The following is a 24,306-nucleotide window of genomic DNA, read 5'->3' as shown; positions in this document are numbered from 1 at the left end:
AGATTTTCACTCTGGATCCAGCCCTGACATTAAGGCTTTATTTTACAGATGAAAGCCTTCATGTTCCCAAAGTTTACTCAAATAAGCCACAAAGATGATGTGAGAGTGACTAGTCTCTTGTTCCCTCACAGAGAGAGAGAGGGCTCCTCCTCTCTCTTGCACAGAGAGGAATCAGTGTGAAAAGCCAGAAAAAAGCAGCAAAGCAATTTTAATAAACAAATATCTTCACCACACAGTCTCAGTGAAACAGTAAAGTGTGAAAAACTGATTCAGAAAGTTTTTCATCCAGGGTTTCACCTTTAAAAGAGCAGATTTACTTCTTTACTTCATACAGAAGTATTTTTTTTTTTGTTTTCTTTTTATTATTGTTGTTTATGCACTAATGACACCAAATCAAATTATTTGTATGTAAGAACTTACTTTCCTTGCTATGCAAGCAAGGAAAGCAACTCCTTGCTTTCCTTGCTTGCCTCTACTGGTGGTTGGCTCTCACTGCGGTATTGTATCACTTCCTGTTCCGGAGCACAGCTGTGTTTTGCTGTATCTGTTAGCTGTTTAATCTGCGCAGTTAGATTGATCTAGTTACCTAAATAACGATTTGTTTCACAGTGTAATCTTCACGTGCCTTAACTAAAGCACTCCCTCTGCTGAATCACCTCTAAATTATTTACACATTATTCACTTTGTGTGTTTTTAGGAATCCGCTAGCTTAGCGCAGCTACTAGCTCTTAGCCGGTTTAGCATGGCGGCTTCTCCTGTCTCTCCCGCACTTTTCTGCTCTGGGTGTGAAATGTTTAGTTATTCCTCGGCCTCCTTTAGCAGTAATGGTACTTGTAATAAGTGTAGCTTATTCGTAGCTTTGGAGGCCAGGCTGGGCGAATTGGAGACTCGGCTCCGCACCGTGGAAAATTCTACAGCTAGCCAGGCCCCTGTAGTCAGTGCGGACCAAGGTAGCTTAGCTTCCGTTAGTTTCCCTCTGGCAGATCCCGAGCAGCCGGGAAAGCAGGCCGACTGGGTGACTGTGAGGAGGAAGCGTAGCCCTAAACAGAAGCCCCGTGTACACCACCAACCCGTTCACATTTCTAACCGTTTTTCCCCACTCGACGACACACCCGCCGAGGATCAAACTCTGGTTATTGGCGACTCTGTTTTGAGAAATGTGAAGTTAGCGACACCAGCAACCATAGTCAATTGTCTTCCGGGGGCCAGAGCAGGCGACATTGAAGGAAATTTGAAACTGCTGGCTAAGGCTAAGCGTAAATTTGGTAAGATTATAATTCACGTCGGCAGTAATGGCACCCGGTTACGCCAGTCGGAGGTCACTAAAATTAACATTAAATCGGTGTGTAACTTTGCAAAAACAATGTCGGACTCTGTAGTTTTCTCTGGGCCCCTCCCCAATCGCACCGGGAGTGACATGTTTATCCGCATGTTCTCCTTGAATTGCTGGCTGTCTGAGTGGTGTCCAAAAAATGAGGTGGGCTTCATAGATAATTGGCAAAGCTTCTGGGGAAAACCTGGTCTTGTTAGGAGAGACGGCATCCATCCCACTTTGGATGGAGCAGCTCTCATTTCTAGAAATCTGGCCAATTTTCTTAAATCCTCCAAACCGTGACTATCCAGGGTTGGGACCAGGAAGCAGAGTTGTAGTCTTACACACCTCTCTGCAGCTTCTCTCCCCCTGCCATCCCCTCATTGCCCCATCCCCGTAGAGACGGTGCCTGCTCCCAGACCACCAATAACCAGCAAAAATCTATTTAAGCATAAAAATTCAAAAAGAAAAAATAATATAGCACCTTCAACTGCACCACAGACTAAAACAGTTAAATGTGGTCTATTAAACATTAGGTCTCTCTCTTCTAAGTCCCTGTTAGTAAATGATATAATAATTGATCAACATATTGATTTATTCTGCCTTACAGAAACCTGGTTACAGCAGGATGATTATGTTAGTTTAAATGAGTCAACACCCCCGAGTCACACTAACTGCCAGAACGCTCGTAGCACGGGCCGAGGCGGGGGATTAGCAGCAATCTTCCATTCCAGCTTATTAATTAATCAAAAACCCAGACAGAGCTTTAATTCATTTGAAAGCTTGACTCTTAGTCTTGTCCATCCAAATTAGAAGTCCCAAAAACCAGTTTTATTTGTTGTTATCTATCGTCCTCCTGGTCGTTACTGTGAGTTTCTCTGTGAATTTTCAGAACTTTTGTCTGACTTAGCGCTTAGCTCAGATAAGATAATTATAGTGGGCGATTTTAACATCCACACAGATGCTGAGAATGACAGCCTCAACACTGCATTTAATCTATTATTAGACTCAATTGGCTTTGCTCAAAATGTAAATGAGTCCACCCCCCACTTTAATCATCTTAGATCTTGTTGTGACTTATGGTATGGAAATTGAAGACTTAACAGTATTCCCTGAAAACTCCCTTCTGTCTGATCATTTCTTAATAACATTTACATTTACTCTGATGGACTACCAGCAGTGGGGAATAAGTTTCATTACACTAGAAGTCTTTCAGAAAGCGTTGTAACTAGGTTTAAGGATATGATTCCTTCTTTATGTTCTCTAATGCCATATACCAACACAGTGCAGAGTAGCTACCTAAACTCTGTAAGTGAGATAGAGTATCTCGTCAATAGTTTTACATCCTCATTGAAGACAACTTTGGATGCTGTAGCTCCTCTGAAAAAGAGAGCTTTAAATCAGAAGTGCCTGACTCCGTGGTATAACTCACAAACTCGCAGCTTAAAGCAGATAACCCGTAAGTTGGAGAGGAAGTGGCGTCGCACTAATTTAGAAGATCTTCACTTAGCCTGGAAAAAGAGTCTGTTGCTCTATAAAAAAGCCCTCCGTAAAGCTAGGACATCTTACTACTCATCACTAATTGAAGAAAATAAGAACAACCCCAGGTTTCTTTTCAGCACTGTAGCCAGGCTGACAAAGAGTCAGAGCTCTATTGAGCCGAGTATTCCTTTAACTTTAACTAGTAATGACTTCATGACTTTCTTTGCTAATAAAATTTTAACTATTAGAGAAAAAATTACTCATAACCATCCCAAAGACGTATCTTTTATCTTTGGCTGCTTTCAGTGATGCCGGTATTTGGTTAGACTCTTTCTCTCAGATTGTTCTGTCTGAGTTATTTTCATTAGTTACTTCATCCAAACCATCAACATGTCTGTTAGACCCCATTCCTACCAGGCTGCTTAAGGAAGCCCTACCATTATTTAATGCTTCGATCTTAAATATGATCAATCTATCTTTATTAGTTGGCTATGTACCACAGGCTTTTAAGGTGGCAGTAATTGAACCATTACTTAAAAAGCCATCACTTGACCCAGCTATCTTAGCTAATTATAGGCCAATCTCCAACCTTCCTTTTCTCTCAAAAATTCTTGAAAGGGTAGTTGTAAAACAGCTAACTGATCATCTGCAGAGGAATGGTCTATTTGAAGAGTTTGTCAGGTTTTAGAATTCATCATAGTACAGAAACAGCATTAGTGAAGGTTACAAATGATCTTCTTATGGCCTCAGACAGTGGACTCATCTCTGTGCTTGTTCTGTTAGACCTCAGTGCTGCTTTTGATACTGTTGACCATAAAATTTTATTACAGAGATTAGAGCATGCCATCGGTATTAAAGGCACTGCGCTGCGGTGGTTTGAATCCTATTTATCTAATAGATTACAATTTGTTCATGTAAATGGGGAATCTTCTTCACAGACTAAGGTTAATTATGGAGTTCCACAAGGGTCTGTGCTAGGACCAATTTTATTCACTTTATACATGCTTCCATTAGGCAGTATTATTAGATGGCATTGCTTAAATTTTCATTGTTACGCAGATGATACCCAGCTTTATCTATCCATGAAGCCAGAGGACACACACCAATTAGCTAAACTGCAGGATTGTCTTACAGACATAAGGACATGGATGACCTCTAATTTCCTGCTTTTAAACTCAGATAAAACTGAAGTTATTGTACTTGGCCCCACAAATCTTAGAAACATGGTGTCTAACCAGATCCTTATTCTGGATGGCATTACCCTGACTTCTAGTAATACTGTGAGAAATCTTGGAGTCATTTTTGATCAGGATATGTAATTCAAAGCGCATATTAAACAAATATGTAAGACTGCTTTTTTGCATTTGCGCAATATCTCTAAAATTAGAAAGGTCTTGTCTCAGAGTGATGCTGAAAAACTAATTCATGCATTTATTTCATCTAGGCTGGACTATTGTAATTCATTATTATCAGGTTGTCCTAAAAGTTCCCTGAACAGCCTTCAGTTAATTCAAAATGCTGCAGCTAGAGTACTGACGGGGACTAGAAGGAGAGAGCATATCTCACCCATATTGGCCTCTCTTCATTGGCTTCCTGTTAATTCTAGAATAGAATTTAAAATTCTTCTTCTTACTTATAAGGTTTTGAATAATCAGGTCCCATCTTATCTTAGGGACCTCATAGTACCATATCACCCCAATAGAGCGCTTCGCTCTCAGACTGCAGGCTTACTTGTAGTTCCTAGGGTTTGTAAGAGTAGAATGGGAGGCAGAGCCTTCAGCTTTCAGGCTCCTCTCCTGTGGAACCAGCTCCCAATTCGGATCAGGGAGACAGACACCCTCTCTACTTTTAAGATTAGGCTTAAAACTTTCCTTTTTGCTAAAGCTTATAGTTAGGGCTGGATCAGGTGACCCTGAACCATCCCTTAGTTATGCTGCTATAGACTTAGACTGCTGGGGGGTTCCCATGATGCTCTGAGTGTTTCTTTCTCTTTTTGCTGTGTATGCACCACTCTGCATTTAATCATTAGTGATTGATCTCTGCTCCCCTCCACAGCATGTCTTTTTCCTGGTTCTCTCCCTCAGCCCCAGCCAGTCCCAGCAGAAGACTGCCCCTCCCTGAGCCTGGTTCTGCTGGAGGTTTCTTCCTGTTAAAAGGGAGTTTTTCCTTCCCACTGTAGCCAAGTGCTTGCTCACAGGGGGTCGTTTTGACCATTTTGGTTTTTCCGTAATTATTGTATGGCCTTGCCTTACAATATAAAGCGCCTTGGGGTAAGTGTTTGTTGTGATTTGGCGCTATATAAATAAATAAATTGAAATTGATTGCAATAAATTAGATTCTTATTTGACAATCAAATCAGTCCAGGTTTAGCTCTTGTTCAAACAAGACAATTAGAGGTTATATTGTTTAAAAAAAAAAGTATGCAATCCCACTCAGAAATGTTAAAAAGAAAAAACTAAACTGTCAACATGACAGAAAAACTCTGCCTGTCTTACTGGATTAAAGGTACAGTGTGTCATTTTTGAAGAGGAGAGCAAATGTTATGTCCATCAAATATTGTGTTTTTAAACTTTTCAATGTTATTTATTTTATTAACTTAGAAACATGCAAAAAAGAACTTTGATATTGCAACATAAGTGTCATTCTTTTGTCTATTATTCTTGCTTTCAATGCATCTAAAACCAGTCAAAATGACTTGCAACGCACACCGCCTCGGGTGATAATTGCCAACAGCACCGCTATACTAACCCTGGAGAACCCTGGAAGCTGACATGCAGCGCAGCCAGCTGAGCTCAGGTCAGAGGTATGGAGTTAAATTTGTCTATTAATGTCTAAAAGGAAATTTAAGTCCAGAGATCAAGGATCCAGTGACCAATTTCATATTTATTTACTTTAAGACTCATAAAATGTTGTTGACATAGAAAACCTGTAAAGCCTACTTTTAGTACACAGAAAATTCACAAGAGGTATCGATAAGGGAATCGATAAGGAATTGGATCGATGAGCGAAATCGATAATGGCATCGATATCGATAAAATCTTATCAATACCCATCCCTAGTCTTCGTATGTCAGAACAATCATTCTATACTTTTTCTTTATATATATATCAGTTTTCTGTCAGTGTCTTTGGCTCAAGCTCCAAGTATAATATTTCTGCTAGTGTTTTCAGTAGGGCTGAAACAGTTAGTCGAGTAACTCGAATAATTCGATTACAAAAAATATTCTAGGCAAATTCTGTCTTGAAGCACCAGTTAACATTGTAGTACTTATGCCAGGCCTGTGTGTGGCATTGCAACGTCCCCAGAAAAAAAAACAAGAAAACTAAAGCATGCGCACGAGCCATGTGAGAGCTAATCTGTAGCACCAAAAGCTATCGCTTTCCAACGTGACACAAAAGAGTAAAATAAAGCCTTTTAAGAAAAAGAGGGTCCACGTTTATCATCTGAAATAGATATTTAAAGAAAAACTGACCCCAAATATGGCTGAATTAAGTACTTTTTTTTATTTTCAGAAATGCGCTGTGTTCTCAAAACGGTACATGGAAAGCAAATGGCGCTCGCCTTTGCAGAGATACAGCGGGACGTGCTGCTGCCTCGTCAGGGCTCGTAACATCAGATCTTAAAGTTCAGAGTCTGTTGTATGTGTCTCCCCCCAAAAATTGCCAGTACTCACAAACGTACTTAAACATCTCATTTATTGTTTCACCATTCTAGAGAGACGGAGGGAGGAAAGGAGAGAGAGCGCTTCATGTACTGCACGAAGCGCTCTCAAAAATGTGATTTACATTTTTGTTTTGTTTTGTTTGTTTTGTTTTTTATTCTTTTGTATTGGCTGCCAGTGAAGTACTAGAAGCTTCCATTGATATTATTCTTTTTCTATGATTGGCATTTGCTGTAATGCCTCAGTTTATGTGTGAGTGGCATCTCTTGGAGACAGAGCAGTGAGTATGAATGTTGCCCAGTCATCTGACTGGAGTCTGGTCCCATAAGAGACTGTGGTGAGTGACTAACACAGAGTGCAAAAACAATGCTTCCTTTTTTCCACACTTCAGTAAGGGAACATGTTACTCTTTCTGATCTTCTCTGTAACAGGATTGCTGCTGAAGATAAATGGGGACAATTTGCTTTACTGTTTGCGTTTTTACTTTGATTTACAATTTACTCTCTGAAAGAAGTTTGACTTTTAGTGCTTCTTTCTTTGACACTTAATCAGTTGATTATTCAAAATGTGTTCATCCAGTCTCAGAGACATTTGGTCAACAGTCTTTTCAAGAAGAATAATTATTTAATAATAATAATAATAGAAAGTTGATAGGACTAATATTTTCTGAGAAATGAGGGGTATTAGCTAAAAAAAAAATTGTGAACAGTGGGCATTGTGCCGCAATGCACCATGGGAGTTTGGGGTTTTAACTGTCGTTGTGGTTCATGTTAGTTTAACAGTGTTGTTACTGTTATTGATTTATTGTGTTTTTGTAGTTCATTTGGTTTAGTCAGTTTAGCTAAGTGTCATGTTTCCGTTACCATGAGTGGGAAGTCTGGTGCATTTGACATCTTCCGCCACTGTCTCTGTGGGTGTGTAAACATAAAAGGACCTGCTTTGGGCAGAATGAAGAACAGACAAAAAGATCTGGCTCAGTTTTCGTTTTTCCATGCAACTCGACACGATATATTAAAAGCGAAATGGAATCTATGTACATGTATGTGTGCATGTTAGTCAGTTTAGTTAAGTGTCATGTTGCCGTTAACATGAGTGGGAAGTCTGGTGCGTTTGATGTGTTCCGCCACCGTCTCTGTGGGTGTGTAAAAATAAAAGCACTTGCTTTGGGCAGAATGCAGAAAAGACAAAACGCTCTGGCTTGATTTTCCTTCTTCCGTGCAACTCGCCACAATATATTAAAAGCAAAGTGGCATCTGTGTATATGTGTGTGCGTGTGTATAACTTCATTCATGGACAAACTGGGGAGAGCTGGCATTTTCCGTGTATTTTGGATCAAGGATGTATGCCGCCAAAACGGAATGTTGATAGGACTAATATTTTTGGAGAAACTACTAATATTAGCTAACAACACTAAATCTTGGATCTTGATAATTACATTCCGGACTCGCACGCCATTCCACAAGGTGGAGGTAAATCATCTATATATTAAAGTGAAGTGGCGTCTGTGTACGTGTATGCGTGCATGATTATATTTAGTAAGTTCAATGCAAGTACATGATATTGTAAATATGTTAAAAATACATGGATGACACAAGAAAGTGAAAACACGTATTTCTATTGTAGTCCATTTAAAAATCAAATGACAAAATAGAAGTAATAATAAAATAATAATAATAATACTGATGATGATGATGGTAATAATGGTGTGTATATCATAACAACAACCTAAACAATTTATAAATACATTAAGACAGTAAATTGACTTTGCAAAATTCCATAATTAACAGGAAATAAAAGGGTTGTATTCTTCCTCTATCAACTGTTGTGGTCCAAGGTTCTAAAAACATTCTGGACTTGCATGCCATTCCAACTCATTATAGAAGCTTTGCATAATTTATTACCACCCTTGAAAAATGGATCCCCGCACTCTGAGCACAGTGCTCTAGTTTATCTTTACAATTGTGAAATGGATAATTTTTGGATGTTTTCATTAATTTCTCAAAAATGATTAGACTGATTTTGATTTAACCTTGCATTCATGGATATCCCAATAATCTCTCCAACCCCAATACACAAATTGAGGGTTGTTTGACCCTGGTCGAAGTTGCACGCACCTAGTGTTCCAGTCTTGTTTAAAATGTAGTCTGATCCTTCCATACTGATCCTTAGGTGTCATTTCATTGACTTGTTGAACTTGTGGAGACATTTTCTTATCTCACCAGTGATGTTCATGTCTCTGCGTTTTTGGCCATGAGAGATGCCTGGGAAGAGCTAATTGAGACATGAGGTGTCTGGACTTTGCAAGAGAACGAAGGTCCAGGTCTTTAGGTTCCTGGTGCTTCCTGTTTTTCTGTATGGTTGTGAGACTTGGAAACTAACCAGTGACCTATGGTAAACATTGGATGTCTTTGGTACTAGGTCTCTTCCGACGATCCTTGGGTGTTCCTGGAATGACTCTGTATCAAACAAGTGGTTACTTAGAGAGATTGTCCTTAGGACTATCACTTGCATTGGAAGTGGCACAGTTCTCTGTGTGTGATCCAGCACACAGGTCCCTGAGTGTTGAGGACCCCAGTTGCTGAAAAAGGCCAAGGGGTTGCACACATTTCACCTGGCTGTGGCAAATAGATGGTAATTTTAGAGATGTGGGGATGGAGAGGTATGCTGTCAGATTTGATTTGACTTTGGTCTGCTGGCTGATGAAAGGTACTTTTATTTTTTTCCCCTCTTCTTTAATACAGTGTTGCTGGGAAACATTTAAAGAGCTTTGCTCTGTTTAATGTAAGCCTTTTTAAGTACACACTGTGTGAAATATTTCTTGTCTGCGCCTTTTGATGTACTGAAAGGAACTGCAGTGAAAGCAGTCCTAACCTTGTCTGTTATCTGTGTTTTGCAGCTCAAAATGTGACAGTGGAGGAAATCCTTACCGCTTACAAAGAGGCCTGCCAGAAGCTCAACTGTAAAGCCATTCCCAAAGTGCTCAAACAGATACAGGTGAAGCTCACATTAACACAAATGATGATTTAACAGCAGTACACAGTGTTCAGGGTTGTCAGCAGGATTTTTTTTTTCCTCAGTGTAATGGGATTGAAAAATCACCTTAAAAATCCAGGGTTTGAGGGATGCTTAGTCTAACCTAGTGTGCCTTGATAGAGAGAGTGGCAGCATGACGAGTCGGAAAAAGAAGAAAAAAAATAAACGGTCACGTGACTCCTGGTGCCATCTTCGGTTCAAAATAGTGTTTGCTCTTAATCTATCTGCATGTAAATCCAGCTATTTTATTTATTTATTTGCTGAAAATATTGGGTTGCTGTGCATTTGGAGGCAAAAATAGACAGCGCAAGGGCTTTAAGATGTGCAGATTCCCATCAGATCTGAACAGAAGAAAAATTTGGGAAAATAAAGTCAGCTGTGTGGGATGGAAGTGACTTAAGCAGAGCTTATAAATACCCACCCCTTATACTAAAAAATAACAAACATATACACACAAACAAAATTTCATAAATACATATCTACACAATCACACACACACACACACACACATACACATATATACCTACATGTACATACATACATACATACGCACACACGATGACAATACCAAAAAGAAAAAACATGCAAACTTAGTCAATGAACTCAAATTTACAAAATATGACCAGACAATACTGGCACACAACATACAAACCCGTAAGTAATAACAAGACCTAAGTCTTCAACTATAGCATGCAATTGTGTTATTCTTGTAATGTCTTTTAAAGCCTGCTAACGTACCAAGTACTTTAATGTTGTCGGGACAGTTGTTCCAGATGTTAACACATTTGACAGATACACTGTGACTTTTTGCAGTAGTTCGGATCCTTGATTTTTCAAGGATCCGAACTACTGCAAATTATAACTGGAGTCCCTCAGTTTAAACAGATCCTGGACATGTTGTGGCAGCAGTTTATTTTTAACTTTATACATAATTTGTATTGTAAAGTAATCAACCAAGTCCCAGAATTTTAGAATATGCAAACAGGCAAACAGTGGATTCGTTGGCTCACAATGTGATTTGTTAAAATAATTCTTACAGCTTTCTTTTACAACAAAAATATTGGATTAGTATTAGTTTTATATGTATTTCCCCATACCTCTTGGTATCTTGAAGGAGGGCTCATCCATTGTATATTATCATGTGTGAGCATTCTACAAGTTGAACAGGGAAATAGATATTGATTGACTTGATTGGGCGCAGAGACGCTGAAACACACAACAACGTTCTCAAAATCTTTTTGCTGTTGGTAGGAGCGAGGATAATAAATTCTTCAGACATTGATAGAAAGTTTTTGTTTAGGTGATGACTACTCTACTGTATTGTGTTAGCTACTACTGCATATGAAAACACATAGAGTAGGCACTTCTGTTGCAGCTGATACCTGACCGACTGTGTTCAGTAGAGTGTGGCGGGTGTGACCATACTAAGGCACAGTTACAGCACGCTTTTACACCAAGGACACATTATCACATTCTCGACTTTGTTGTGTCATACGATTCCTTCAGCAAATACTCCATAAAACCTTCATCCCACTGAGCATTTGTACCTGCTGAAGTGTGACTGCAAGAGTTGCTGTTAAAGCAACTGAAGCATCAAACGAGTCATATCCGCAGTGTGAGACTTTACTAAGAATTCTCCTCATGCTAGGTCAGCTGAAAGAAAAGCAGCTGGGTTTACATCGTGGCTACTTGTAGAGCGGCACGTCATTGTTAGCATTAAGCCGATGTTCTGGTACATTTCCTCTGGGATTTGTTTTTCTTTGCTTTTTCCCCACTCATAATCACTTGGAATTTCTTGTGTATATATTCCCTCCTGCCATAACACTGTAGCCCATAACTCCACCCCCCCTTCATTTGTACTTAGTAATCCATTCAGAACCCAGCCTTATGAAGAGGCCAGTCCACCCAAATGACTGACTAGTGAGACGGGGTTAGGTCTGTTTGAGAACTTCAACTGCTTCATCGTTTTCCTCTTCTCACTGTAAATGCTTTCTTTATTAACATCCACTGGACTGTGCACGTGGTGTCTCGTCCTGTAGCCCCACAGATTATGCACTAGTCCGACCAGCCGTTTGTGCGTCTCCAAGCTTATAAAGCTGACTGTTTAGCCACTCTTTATTTTAAGCCTGCTCCACAGTCACTCCCACAAGCTTTAAAACCCGAGCTCTTTGAAGCCTTGTCATATTTCTACTGCTGTAATTCCCCGAGGGCCAAGTAGTTTCCCCATTATACAACACAATGTCTCGCATGCAGTCAATGCACACACTTGCTTTTTTGAGAAAGTACACAGACTTGTTTTCTCAAGATAATTATAAGTGTATTCAGATAACGCGATACAACGCCCAATTTGGCCCGCTTCGAGTTGCGCCGTGCGTCGTCATGAAGACGCCGTGTACACAGTGCAGTAAAAACTAAGGGCACGGGGAAAAAAAACGCTGCTGGCTGCAGCTGCTCCTCGGTCTTCTCTCACAAATGTGTTTAAATACAGTCCATAAAAGTCCTGCTCACAGACTGATTGACAGAAACAGGACATGTCCACATCAAGTATTGGTTCGTTCGCGCATGTGCGCATGCACATCTCGCACTCTCATCTCGCGGTCAAAGTAGGAAAGATAAACTATAACAGAACTCAGAGCGCAGACCTGCAGCTCAGCACAAATATAAACTAGAAGATAAATCAGAGTGCACAGTCTGTCTGCAGCCAAACTGCACTCTGATTCCTCTGTGCAGAGAACCTGCAGGCTGCGTTCTCACCTCCTCTCTGCCCCCTGCTGCGCGCACCTGACGCAGACATTCCTGCATCGTCATGACACCACAGGAAGCTCGAGGCAGCCCCGGTGTGAAAGGGGCTTTAGAGATTGTGCTCATGAAGTATTTTGGACCTGTTGGTGCAGTATGACAGTAATAATAAAGAGCTGAAACTTGAGATTGATTTTTCAGTTTTAGTATGTTTGACAAACTCCCAATTTTCTCGTTTACCATATAATAAAACAGTTATAGACTTTTAATTTCGGTGTACCCGTGATTATGCGGACCTGGTCAGGATGGGGTTCACCAAGGCCTCATCAAAAGTCTATAGTTGTATACAGAGGTGTCAAGTAACGAAGTACAAATACTTCGTTACTGTACTTAAGTACACTTTTTAGGTATCTATACTTTACTCCATTACTTATTTTTCTGCCTACTTCTGACTTCTACTCATTACATTTTCACACAAGTATCTGTACTTTCTATTCCTTACATTTTTAAAACAAACAGCCTTGTTACTCTTGGCTTCAGTTTAATGTTTATATATATATTTCACGTCATGTGCGCCTGTAATCACCTTTTCTGCAGCATGGCTTTGCTTTGAACCGTGAACCAATTGAAGCAGTGGTTCGCAGATTGAAGCAATGCTTCAACCTATTGCTTCGTTTATTCTTTCTTTCTTTCGCTTAATTTCTCCCGCTAAAACCCTAAAGAGCATACTTCTGTGAGTATTATTTACCTTTTCTATGTTAAACCGACCTGTTATGGTCTTCTGAAACAGCTGATAGATGTATTTTATAACTTAAAAACGGGAGCGATGCTAACGCGTTAGCATGTCTATGGCATTTTCAATGTTAAAACTTAGCATTAAGCAATTGCAGCTCTCATCACGTTCGGTTGCATTTGTTTTCAAATTGTAATATTTCTTAAATTTATTTTTGTGTATATATTAATAATTTAATGATTATTATATACAATTTTAGAGAAAGAGGCAAAAAGAACCTGAATAGAAACACAACAGAAAATATAAAAGCAACTAACAATGAACATACATAAATAAATACATACATACATACATAAATAAGTGTTTCCTGTGAAAACCTAGTTACTCTTACACCTCCACTTCATCCCTGTCTTATTTAATGACAGTTTGTTTCAGTCAAACCATATTTTCAATTTGTTAATTTCTTCAGTGATTTTCTCCAGAACTATCTGCCAAACTAGAAAACTGCTGCATCCTAGTAAGAGCAGAATACTACTGGAATGAATTTGAATAAGGAAAGTTGTGGGGTTTTTTGTTTGTTTGTTTGTTTTTTTTCCCTTCACTAAATGGATGCTGCACTCACTACAGTTTATTGTCTGGAATAGTCCCAGATTGCATTTCAGAGCTTCTAGAACTGAAACATTTGCGTGCAGGTGGTGTTGGGGGGTAATTTTGGGTTTTGGGTCTTGGGCCACATGTAGAACGAATCAGTTTTTAAATTAAGCTTTCAATTCATATAGTGGCATCTACCCCTGCCCCCTTTTTTTTTTTTAAAGGTTACTTTATACTTTTATACTTTAAGTAGGTTTTGGAGCACATACTTTTTCACTTTTACTTGAGTAAAGAGGTCAAGTTGATACTTCAACTTTTACCAGTGTTTTTAAACTGCAGTATCTATACTTCTACTTAAGTAACAAATGTGTGTACTTTTGACACCACTGGTTGTATAAGGTATCACCAAGAGGTTTTTCAGAAACCTTTCACAAATACTTACTGGCCAATTTATTAGGTATGCCTTTACTAATGCCAGGGTGGATTGACCTCACTTTTGCCTTTAGAACTTCTGAAAACTCATGAATTCAGTGAAGTGTTGGAACTGATAATTGCCAGACAGTATTAAGTTGTTTTTGGGAGTGTAATTTATTGTGGGACCTGTGTTTTTAAATATTACAGTACCAATGACTGACAAGTTGATCTCTGTTTCAACACTTCAAAAGCTCACATTTTGGAGGTGGTATTAAGTTGTATTTGCAGTTGAGAATATTTTATTACAAATTTTAAGGTATGAAAACACAAATTACTACTGAAAATATTAAAACCCATTCATGAACTCCAGTTTTTATTGTCACAAAGACCCTGGATGTGTTGTTCATCAGAGTAACGAAAGCTATTTTCTGTGTATTTGTACCATTGACCTGCTTTACATTTGTCTTGTTGTCGGTTCAGATAGCAGACACAGCTGTTAATGAATTCTGAGATCAGCTTTCTCCACCTGGGCCATTCTATGATAAAATTACAATCAGCAAATTTTTAATGGTAAGCTAAAATATGGACACATTTTGCAGTCATTGTAATTCTTTTACTACACAGTACAGCCAAACCATGAGGTCCCACAAGGACTTGCCCTCAAGTGTAACATTATTCTAGGTGACAGCCTACTTTTCCCATCAGGTGTCATACTTCTGACTTGATTACTGGCTTCTGTTAAGCTGTGTTTTGCAGACAATCCTCAATGTAAATGAAGACAGTAAAACTATAAATACTAACTAAAGGCTGATTCAAACAAGAGTCATCTTGCCATTTATGTAACCACATCAGAAAGTGAATAAATATAATATCTCATGAGTGCACACACACCCTTAGCGACACACAAACAGCCTCAGTGAGTGACACACATACTTATCACCTCTGATGCAGTGTGCGTCATATGCTAGTTTTGGATCTGGAAATTCTTGTTGGAGATATAGGCACTGATGAAGTCATTCTCACTGACAGACACTAGAGAGAATTGTTGTTGATATTAGGTTTAGTGTTTGAGTAGCCAAAATTTTTAAAACAAATGCACTAGTTATGTCCACCAAAAACAAAATAAAATTATCAGCATTTATTTATCTGTCTGTCTGTCTGTCTGTTAGCAGGATTACGTCAAAACTACTGCACGGATTTTGACAGACTTTTCACCACAGATAGTTATTAGGCCATGGAAGAACCCATTAAATGGAGTTGATCTGGATCCGAATCTGGATTCTCTATCTGGATTCTCTATCAAGTTTCTGATTACTGTTAGCAGGATTATGTCATTACATTTTGGAGGTGATCTGAATCCAGATCCAGATTCTGAATCGAGAGCTTACTTTATATAGGCTTTGAATGGTTGCTTCAAAACTGCTTGACGTATTCTCGCCAAATTTGCACCACAGATGGATATTAGGCCATGGAATACTCCACTGAAATTTGGAAGTGATCCAGATCTGGATTGGTGGACGTCAGAAATGTCTGATTGCTCTTGTTTTTTACTGCTGCTGGTTGTACGGTAGTGACGAAGGACACAAGTCTTACATAACTGTAGTTAAATACCAAGCACGGAAAACAGCTACTGCTGCAGCAGCAACCGCTTAGGTCCAACTTATTAACAAGTGTCTGACTTTGCATTCAAAGCAGATGACCAAACAGTAATAATACCGTCCTGACCAATTTGTATCCTGTAATCAAAATATAATGTTTGTGCTTTATCTATATTATAATTGCCAAGTAGCCTCTGTGTGTACGGGCGTGCAGCTTCGATCATGCAGAAACTGTGGAGAGCTGACATTTGCCGTTTGGTATGCTTATGTATTTTGGGCTAAGGGTGAATGCTGCGAAAATTGAAAGTTGATAGGACAAATATTTTTTTGAGAAATTAGCAATTTTAGCTAACCAGTAAACAACAGACGCTGTGCTCTAATGCACCATGGGAATTCTGGGATTTAAATGTTGTTATTGTTGCTCATGTTATTTTAGCAGTCATGTTAGTGTTATTGATTTATTGTGTTTTTGTAGTTCAATTGGTTTAGTCAGTTTGGTTAAGTCTCGTGTTGCTGGTACCATGACTGAAAAGTGTATTGCGTTTGATGTCTTCTGCTAGCAACTCTGTTTGTGTCTAAAAACGGAAGCTTGCAGCTGAATGGGGAAAAGACAAAAAGGTGTGTGTGTGTGTAACTTTTTCGGAGAAACAGGGAAGAGCTCACATTTGCCATTTGGTATGCTTATGTATTTTGCATCAAGCATGAAGACTGCCAAAACGGAACGTTGATAGAACAAACATTTTTGGAGAAGCATTGGATATTAGGTAACAACACTGAGCAATGGACGTTGCTAACTACATTCTGGACTTACATCCCATTCCAGCAGGGGGCGGTAAATCATTTATATATTAAAAGCATACGTGTGTGATTTTATTTAGTGAGTTCAGTGTTAAATGCATAATATAATTGTAAATGCGCTAAAAATGCATGGATGATACAAGAAAGTGTCACTTAATTCCATTGTGGTCCATTTAAAGAAAAATCAAATAACATATAAGTAATAATAAAATAATAATAATAGTGTGTGTATGATAACAAGAACCTAAACAATTTCTAAATACATTAAGACAGTAAATTTACATTTAAAAATTACATCATTAACAGGAAATAAAAGGGTTGAGTTCCTTTTCTAAAAGTTGTTGAGGTCTAATGTTCTAAAAACATTCTGGACCCACACGCCATTTCAACTCATTATACATTCGGCACACGGACTCAACAATAACAAAAAACTCAAATAGGAAAATTTAACAGTGAACCTGTGTGACCAAGGGTGTGGGCAGAAGCAAAAACTTATAAACTGCCACCCCTTTTACCACAAAAGTAAAATGTATACACACACAAATATACATACATACACATATACACCTGCTTATAACAGCAAATGCCAACACAAACAGTATAAATGAATCAATAAACAAAACAGCTACAAAAAAAAATCCAAACGCAACCAGACACAGTGCACAATCCCCAAAAACAGTAACAAAAATCTATAAACATAGTTCATCAGATTAGAAGAAGTAATTATATTGTTCTTATAGAGCCTTTTAAAGCCGACTAAGGTACCAGATAATTTGATGTTATCAGGACAGATATTCCAAATGTTAACCTTTAACAGAAATGCTGTTAAGGTTAGAGGTCCGGACAGAACTGGACCGTTACTTGGCGATGGACTTAAATGCAGGGGAGCAAGAAACAGAAAGGGTTATGACTGAAAAAAGATTTATTAACACTAAACAAGGAATTAAGTTGTGCTGGTATGGTGGCCTGCTGAGGTGAGAGTCAGCCCGCTCGTAGCGGTGGAAATCAGAGTGCTGCAGGTTTCCGAGCCAGTCATGAAGGAGAACTGGTAACGGGTTCAGGGACCAGGACCAGGTGGAACGCACAACTCCAAGACCAGGAACTAGGGGAAGGAAGACACAGTTGGTGAGTTGAAGCCTTAAAATAGTCACAGTTCACAGAAGGCTTAACACAGGACTGTTCACAATTCTGGAAATAATGTTCTTGTCTTAGGAAATAAGGTTTACAGTTAAGGAATTGTCCAAAGTTCATAAATTGTCTCCAGACGTCAAGTGCTGCGTGTTGTGACGCAGTTCCAATTTAGCAGGACTTAGACAGCTGGGCTCTTCACAGTTCAATATCAGAGTTCAAGCAGTTCTTAGGAAGAACTCTTGGAACAGTTCTTTATCATAGCACAGTCACAGACAGGCATGAGTGAGAACAGGATCCCACTAAGACGAGGAGGAACTTAACTGACATGTAGCAGAATCGCTCTCTGAGCAGAGAGCCGAGGAGTTCCAAAGTGACGTAGCTGTGCAGGTAGCCAGGAACCAGGTGCCAAGGCAGCATTGGAGCCGCAGGAAGAATCGTCTGGAACACCAGGAAAGACGGTTTGCTCTAATACGGGAATTAGAGGGGAGGCCAGGTTACCTTGACTGTAGCTGCAGGAAGCTCCATCTTAGACACTTGGAAGCAGCAGGAAGACACGGTCAAGGTCACAGAGAGGAATCAGGCTCGCTCCTCAGATCATGGATCTCTGGATCATGGCATCTGGAAGGCTCTTGGATCATCAGCGTATAATCTGGCCTCAGAGCAGGAAAACCAACAAAGAATTGGGCAAAACTGAACTACCAGCATGGGATTATATAACCCGCTCCCCATCAGCTGCTCATGCACGGCAGCTGAGCAGCCACAATCAGCTGTGATGAGCAGCAGGTGAGAATCGGTTCAAAGTGTGCCATCTGGGGGAAAAACTCAGAACTACACACGGTAAAAAAGAGAAGGAGAGAGAGGCAGGGCAAAGGCTAACCATGACAAATGCAATGACTTTTTACAGTAGTTCGAATCGTTGCCTTCTCAAATACTAATGATTCTCTCAAATTGTAACTGGACTCCCTCATTTTAAACAGGTCCTGGACATTTTGAGGAAAAAGCTTGTTTTTCACTTTATACATGATTTGAATTGTGGTGTAATCAACCAAGCCCCAGAATTTTAAAATATGTAAACAGACAAATAATGGGTTTGTTGGTTCATGGTAGGGTTTGTTATTAACAATTCTTATGGCTTTCTTTTGTAGTAAAAATATTAGTTTTGTTTGTGTTTCCCCAAACCTCAATGTAATAGGTCATATATGGAATAAGTAATGAATGATATAAAATAGTTAATAAATGTTGCGAGAGGATTGCAGTGGCTTTAGACATTTTAGATTTAACATAATTCATGTGTTTTCCAGCTTAATTTGTCATTAATAAAACCCCAAGACATTTTGTTTCAGTTGCAAGTTTAATTTCAGTATCATGTAATAATAAACTTCTGCTTAAATTCCTGGGCTTATTTCCAAATATAATACACTTAGGTTTACCAAAATAGTGATAATTTGTTTGAATCAAACAATTGTTTAAATTTCTTTAATTCCTTCTCCATCATGTCCAAAAGCTGTCCCAAATGACCCCCACTACAAAATCCAGTTGTATCATCAGCGAACAAAATACAAGTCAGGGATTTAGAAACCAAACATATTAATAAATAAAAGAAACAACAATGGACCAAGGACTGAACCCTGAGGCACCCCATGTGAGCTGCAAAATTTTAGAATTTATCCCACATAAATGAACATACTGATACCTATTGTATAGATAACTCGCTATCCACTCATATGCCAGTCCCCTGATAGCATACTTCTGCAATTTGTCCAATAATAAGGCATGATCTATGGTGTCAAATGCTTTGTTAATAAAAAAAAAAAAACCCAACAGTGTACTTCTTATTCTCAATTAATTTATTCATTTTGGGGGAGGTGATGGTCTACTGGTTAAGGTGTTGGGCTTGAGTCCAGAAGATCATGGGTTCAAATCCCCGCCTGTCTGGAAAATCACTCAGGGCCCTTGGGCAAGGCCTTTAATCCCCTATTGCTCCCGGTGTGTAGTGAGCGCCTTGTATGGCAACACCCTGACATCGGGGTGAATGTGAGGCATTATTGTAAAGCGCTTTGAGCATCTGATACAGATGGAAAAGCGCTATATAAATGCAGTCCATTTATTTATTTCAAGAAAGTCAATTAAAGCCAATGAAGTTGTATGATTTTTTTTTTTTTTTTTTTTTTAATAAATCCATATTGTTGCTCTCTAAGTATATGATGTTTCGCTATGAAATCATTCAGCCTCCCTGCAAATACCTTTTCCAGAATTTTGGAAAATTGTGGTAAGAGTGAGATTGGCTTATAGTTCGAAAAGACATGTTTATCACTAGATTTGAACAACAGTATCACTTTAGCTATTTTAATTTTAGAGGGAAATTTCCCCATCATTAATGACAAATTACAAATATAGGCTAGAGGTTTAACAATACAATAATGATATTTTTTTTTATTAAAAACATGTCAAAATTTAAACTTATCAGTTGATTTTTTTTTTCCTTCCTTTTAATTTATGAACTATGTCAATGATTTCACTTTTGTCTGTTTCTTTAATAAACATTGACTCCAGAATTGTATTGGTTGTTTTGCTGTTGTCCAAGAACACATTTTTGAGGATACTATTGGATTTCCTAAAAAATTTTGCACACATTGACAAAATAATAATTGAAATTATGTCATATGGCATTAGTGTCTTTAACTTTTAATTTTGGCAGTATTTGCATAAAAATAAGCAGCATAGTCTTTAACAATTTTTTTTTCTTTCTGATGATTTCATTTAAAAGCTTCCAAGTGCCTTTAATGTTAGTTTTGTATGTTTTTTCCAATAAATCACTGTAGTACTGTTTCTTACAAGTTCTTCTAATGTTAGTCAATTTGTTTTGTATAGCTTATATTTTCTTTCAGTTTCATTAGTTCTAAATTTTATAAACTGCCTGTACAATAAAAATAAAGCTTTGCATAATTTATTACCACCTTTGAAAAATGTCAGCTACCTATTTTATAAACACTACCCAATCTAGAGCCGGTGGTTCTCCACAGGCAATGCGCTAGTATTTATATAAAGCGCAAACATGATAATTTGATTACAGGACACACATATATTCAGTTTGCAGTTGCACATCAAATTTGTCCACATCTGGCAGCCCGATATCACCCTGAAATACTTCACCGAGTTCAATTGCGTCATGAAGCAGCACTTTGTATCATCTCACAGTGGAAGTGGAGTCAAGGGCAGCTAGCACTACTGCAACGTTACCATTGGTTATAAAAAAGAAAACCATCCAAAGGGGGTGAAAACATGTTAAGAGCAGTGCTAAATATGAGGAGATGAAACTGTGCCTCTTTTAAGTGTTGTTTAGTCTCGAAGTCACAACTCCCAGGCTTCACTAAAAGCTTCACTATTCTGAGTATCATTCTGACATCACGTTTTTCAGGCGCCACAGCAAATCATTGTTATTCTGACATCTACTGGACAAATAATTTGTAGTGTAATGCTATAATATTAAAACTCTTCTTTTGGCTTCTTTAGCGAGCAATTCTACAGTCGTTACTGACCAGATATGTAGAACAATTTCACATCAACTAGCACTTTCATTTTAATTAACTGCAGTATATTTGTCCTTATCTATTCTACAGCTCAAACCTACAATTTTATTGTATGCATTTAGTAAATGCTAAAATATGGAAGTAAATCTGTGCCATCAGAGTTTGAATTTGAATTTTTAAGATTGTATTTTTGAGGCATCAAAATCAGAGTTTGAAGTTGAATTTCTAAGGTTGAATTTGTTTAGCATCAAATTATTCAGCCTCAAAAACTTCAACCAAAACAAAAAATTCAACCAAAAAGAAAAAATAATTTTTTTTCAACCTCAAAAAATTGAAAAGCAGGGAGAAGCAATCAGTCCCATTCTCAATCATCCAATGTTCAGCCAATCAAGTTTGCTCCATTGGTCATGTGACACCAAGACCAAATCAAAAGAAGAACACGACAACGTAATGCATTCAGCCAGTCACGTTTTGCTTCATTGGTCATGTGACACTGAGACCAATTTGAAAGAAGACGATGAAAACATAATACATTGCTGAAGGTTGGATGATTGAGACAGGGATAGATTGCTTCTCCTTGCTTTTCTGTTTTTTAAGTAGATTTTTGGTTGAATTTTTGAGGTGGAAATTGTTTTAGGTTGAATTTTTTGAGGTTTAATTTTATTTTTAGGTTGAAGTTTTTGAGGCTGAATATTTTGATGCTAAACAAATTCAACCTTAAAAATTCTAATTCAAACTGTGATGGCACAGATTTATTTCCATAAAAACATGTCTTTTTACCGTGCTATCGAAAATTCTGTAATTTCACTGATATTGGTGCCGACTACTAAATTTCTGGTTTTGTGACAACCGGGGGCCCAGTTTTGCTAACCGCTAATTATCGAAGATAATGTTTTCATTATCGGATTAGCTTTTCAGATAACTTTGAAAACTGTCATCGGACTAATTATCTTCCGATAAGTTTTGGTCCGATAATTTTTAGACCACTAACTTATTTTTGCAGACGTGGTAAACAACGCTGAATAGTTACAAACATCTATGAAATCTAAAATCAGTTAAGTACCTACATGTTAAATGTTTTATAGTAGATGCATAGTTCTTGCCTCCATAAACAGAGGAGAGCTGGTTCTAGAAGAAACCCCTCTATCCTCTACAGGCAAAGGAGAACTGGTCACAGAAAAGAAAAAAGGCTAATTTCTTTTGACCCCATACTGATACGCTGGCACTCACTCAAGTCATCTAGAGACATACATACATTTCTAACTTATGGTTTAAAATTTTAACTAAAATAATTTCAGACAAGTTATTTAAATTAACATAGCGTCTGAAGTTTTATAAAGTGAAAATATCAGATATACGTTTTAGTTTTAAAGTAATGCACTAATTTTGAAGGTTTTAGTGTGGACATGCTGTGCCCAGGTGCATTATGGGTACCTCAGTACATTTACGACAGAAGAAATGCATTTGAGACGCTGTGATCAGGCTCCACACGGACAACAGCATTAAACTCTTTGTATATTGTGCCTAAAACTCTCGTAAATATATTCTCTGGGTTTATAGACGTTATTGTGTTTGTTTTATGTAAAAATGCCAGAAGCAGCTCAGGTTGCTCCTCCATTATTTTAAATTGGAATCATTGCAATCGATTCCTATTTGCTATTAGAGTCCTGCTTATGTCAAACACTGTCTGTCGTCTTTGTTCCAGAGTAATATATATATAAGATGGCTGAAATTCAGTTTGCGTTTATTAAATTCCACGCATCTTAAATGTAGCAGACAGGGATTATTTTGTTTTGGCAGGTTTTCACGGTTTCTACTGCCATCTACTGGCCAGTAGTGTTCATGGCAGTATTTGCCCTAGATCAGACGGTTATCTAATTACAACTTGGCTTTCTTTTTTTTCCCCAAATTAAACAATGGCATATTTTACAAAAAGCACATTTATCTGTAAACACCAACACACGACACACCTCACATTAACCTGTTGGTTTACATAGAATGAATGAGTCAACCAAGCAGTGTTAGCGGAGGGACATTTTACCCATAATCCTTTCCCATCTGCCTGTGTTTGTTACAAAACTTCAGAATTAGTGCATTATTCAACATTAAAAGATATATGTTATATCGTAACTTTCTACAAATGACAGAATTGACATTAATGGAGTTATTCTATCAGTATTAATTTTATTTATAAACCAAACCATAAGTCAGCACTGCTTTATTTTCCAAGACCTCCGCCTCACGGCAACGCTGTTATTGAGTAGAGAGTTGAGCTTCATTGCTCCTCTCAGCTGGTTCACTGTTGGAAGCTATGTAGTAAACAGGAGCAGAAACAAAATTGAACCAGCATCAGTGACTTCAGCAACACACAGATAAATGGTATCAGTGTGGCACAGAGGCTGGGGTTACAGAGTTCATGTTGAATGGGCTGGACAGCAAACTAGACTCAGGGATTTGCTGGTACATAGTTTCAACAGCAGCATACCCCCCCAACAAGCCCCATCTGACCCTAATTCTGCCAGGACAAGAAGTTAAATAACTTTTGAACTGTTGTTTTGTTGATAGTATACCACAAGATAGATAAAGTGTTTGTTTAACCTCATGACCACAAGTAACTTCAAGTAAAAGGTGTATTGATTACTTTTACTATGGCGATATTACTGCTAAAAGCTGACGCGTGTCATGCTATGAAGGTTGCACTTTGATCCCAGAGAAACGTCAGTCATCAATCTGGATATGAGGCATTATCTTTCTGAGGTATCCTAAGTATATACTTTTTTTGACTACCTCGGAATTGTAGTGAAGATTATGGCAGAATGTAATGTGCTGGACATCTAACGGAACTTTTTATGCTGTGACAAAATCCTGTCACGTTATTAATAAGGAAGTGAGAGCCTGGGGTGTTACAGTTTCATGCCTGAATACTGCTTTAAACACACAAGCTCACAGACGCACATGCAAAGTTTAATAAAATTAACTGGAAGAGGAGATTGGACTTTCATGAGTCATGCAGATCCTTTCTCATGTGTTACTGCACTGTTCCAGACTAAACGGCCATTGCTGGGATACGATCACTCTATTGCAAAATGGTTGCTGATACTTTGTTTTTGTTGCTGCTCTGGTTTCAGTGTCACCAAATGTTAGAAACACAAGGCGCAGTTTGTGTTGCAGAAGGTTTTCTTTCCAGCATCTTAATTTACAACAGGCTTGTGTTTTATCTGATTTCATATTCCTAATCTCTGTGAAACAAAGTTTGCTTCTGTGTAGAAATGACTTTTTTTTCT

The 24,306-nt window shown here is 38.3% G+C and overlaps 1 protein-coding gene across 1 annotated transcript in view; it reads left to right on the top strand.

The window, feature by feature from the left end:
• ppp1r37 (protein phosphatase 1, regulatory subunit 37) overlaps positions 1-24,306 on the top strand; it is a 138,195-nt gene that overhangs the window by 68,416 nt on the left and 45,473 nt on the right. The window contains exon 2 of the mRNA XM_034169229.1: positions 9,352-9,449. Coding sequence (XP_034025120.1) covers positions 9,352-9,449 — 98 coding nt within the window. The remainder of the gene's footprint in view (positions 1-9,351; positions 9,450-24,306) is intronic.

The sequence above is a fragment of the Thalassophryne amazonica genome, chromosome 4, assembly GCF_902500255.1.
Source record: "Thalassophryne amazonica chromosome 4, fThaAma1.1, whole genome shotgun sequence".
Lineage (NCBI taxonomy): Eukaryota > Metazoa > Chordata > Actinopteri > Batrachoidiformes > Batrachoididae > Thalassophryne > Thalassophryne amazonica.
Note: the sequence above shows the minus strand (reverse complement) of the source record. Positions and strands in the feature narration are given on the sequence as shown.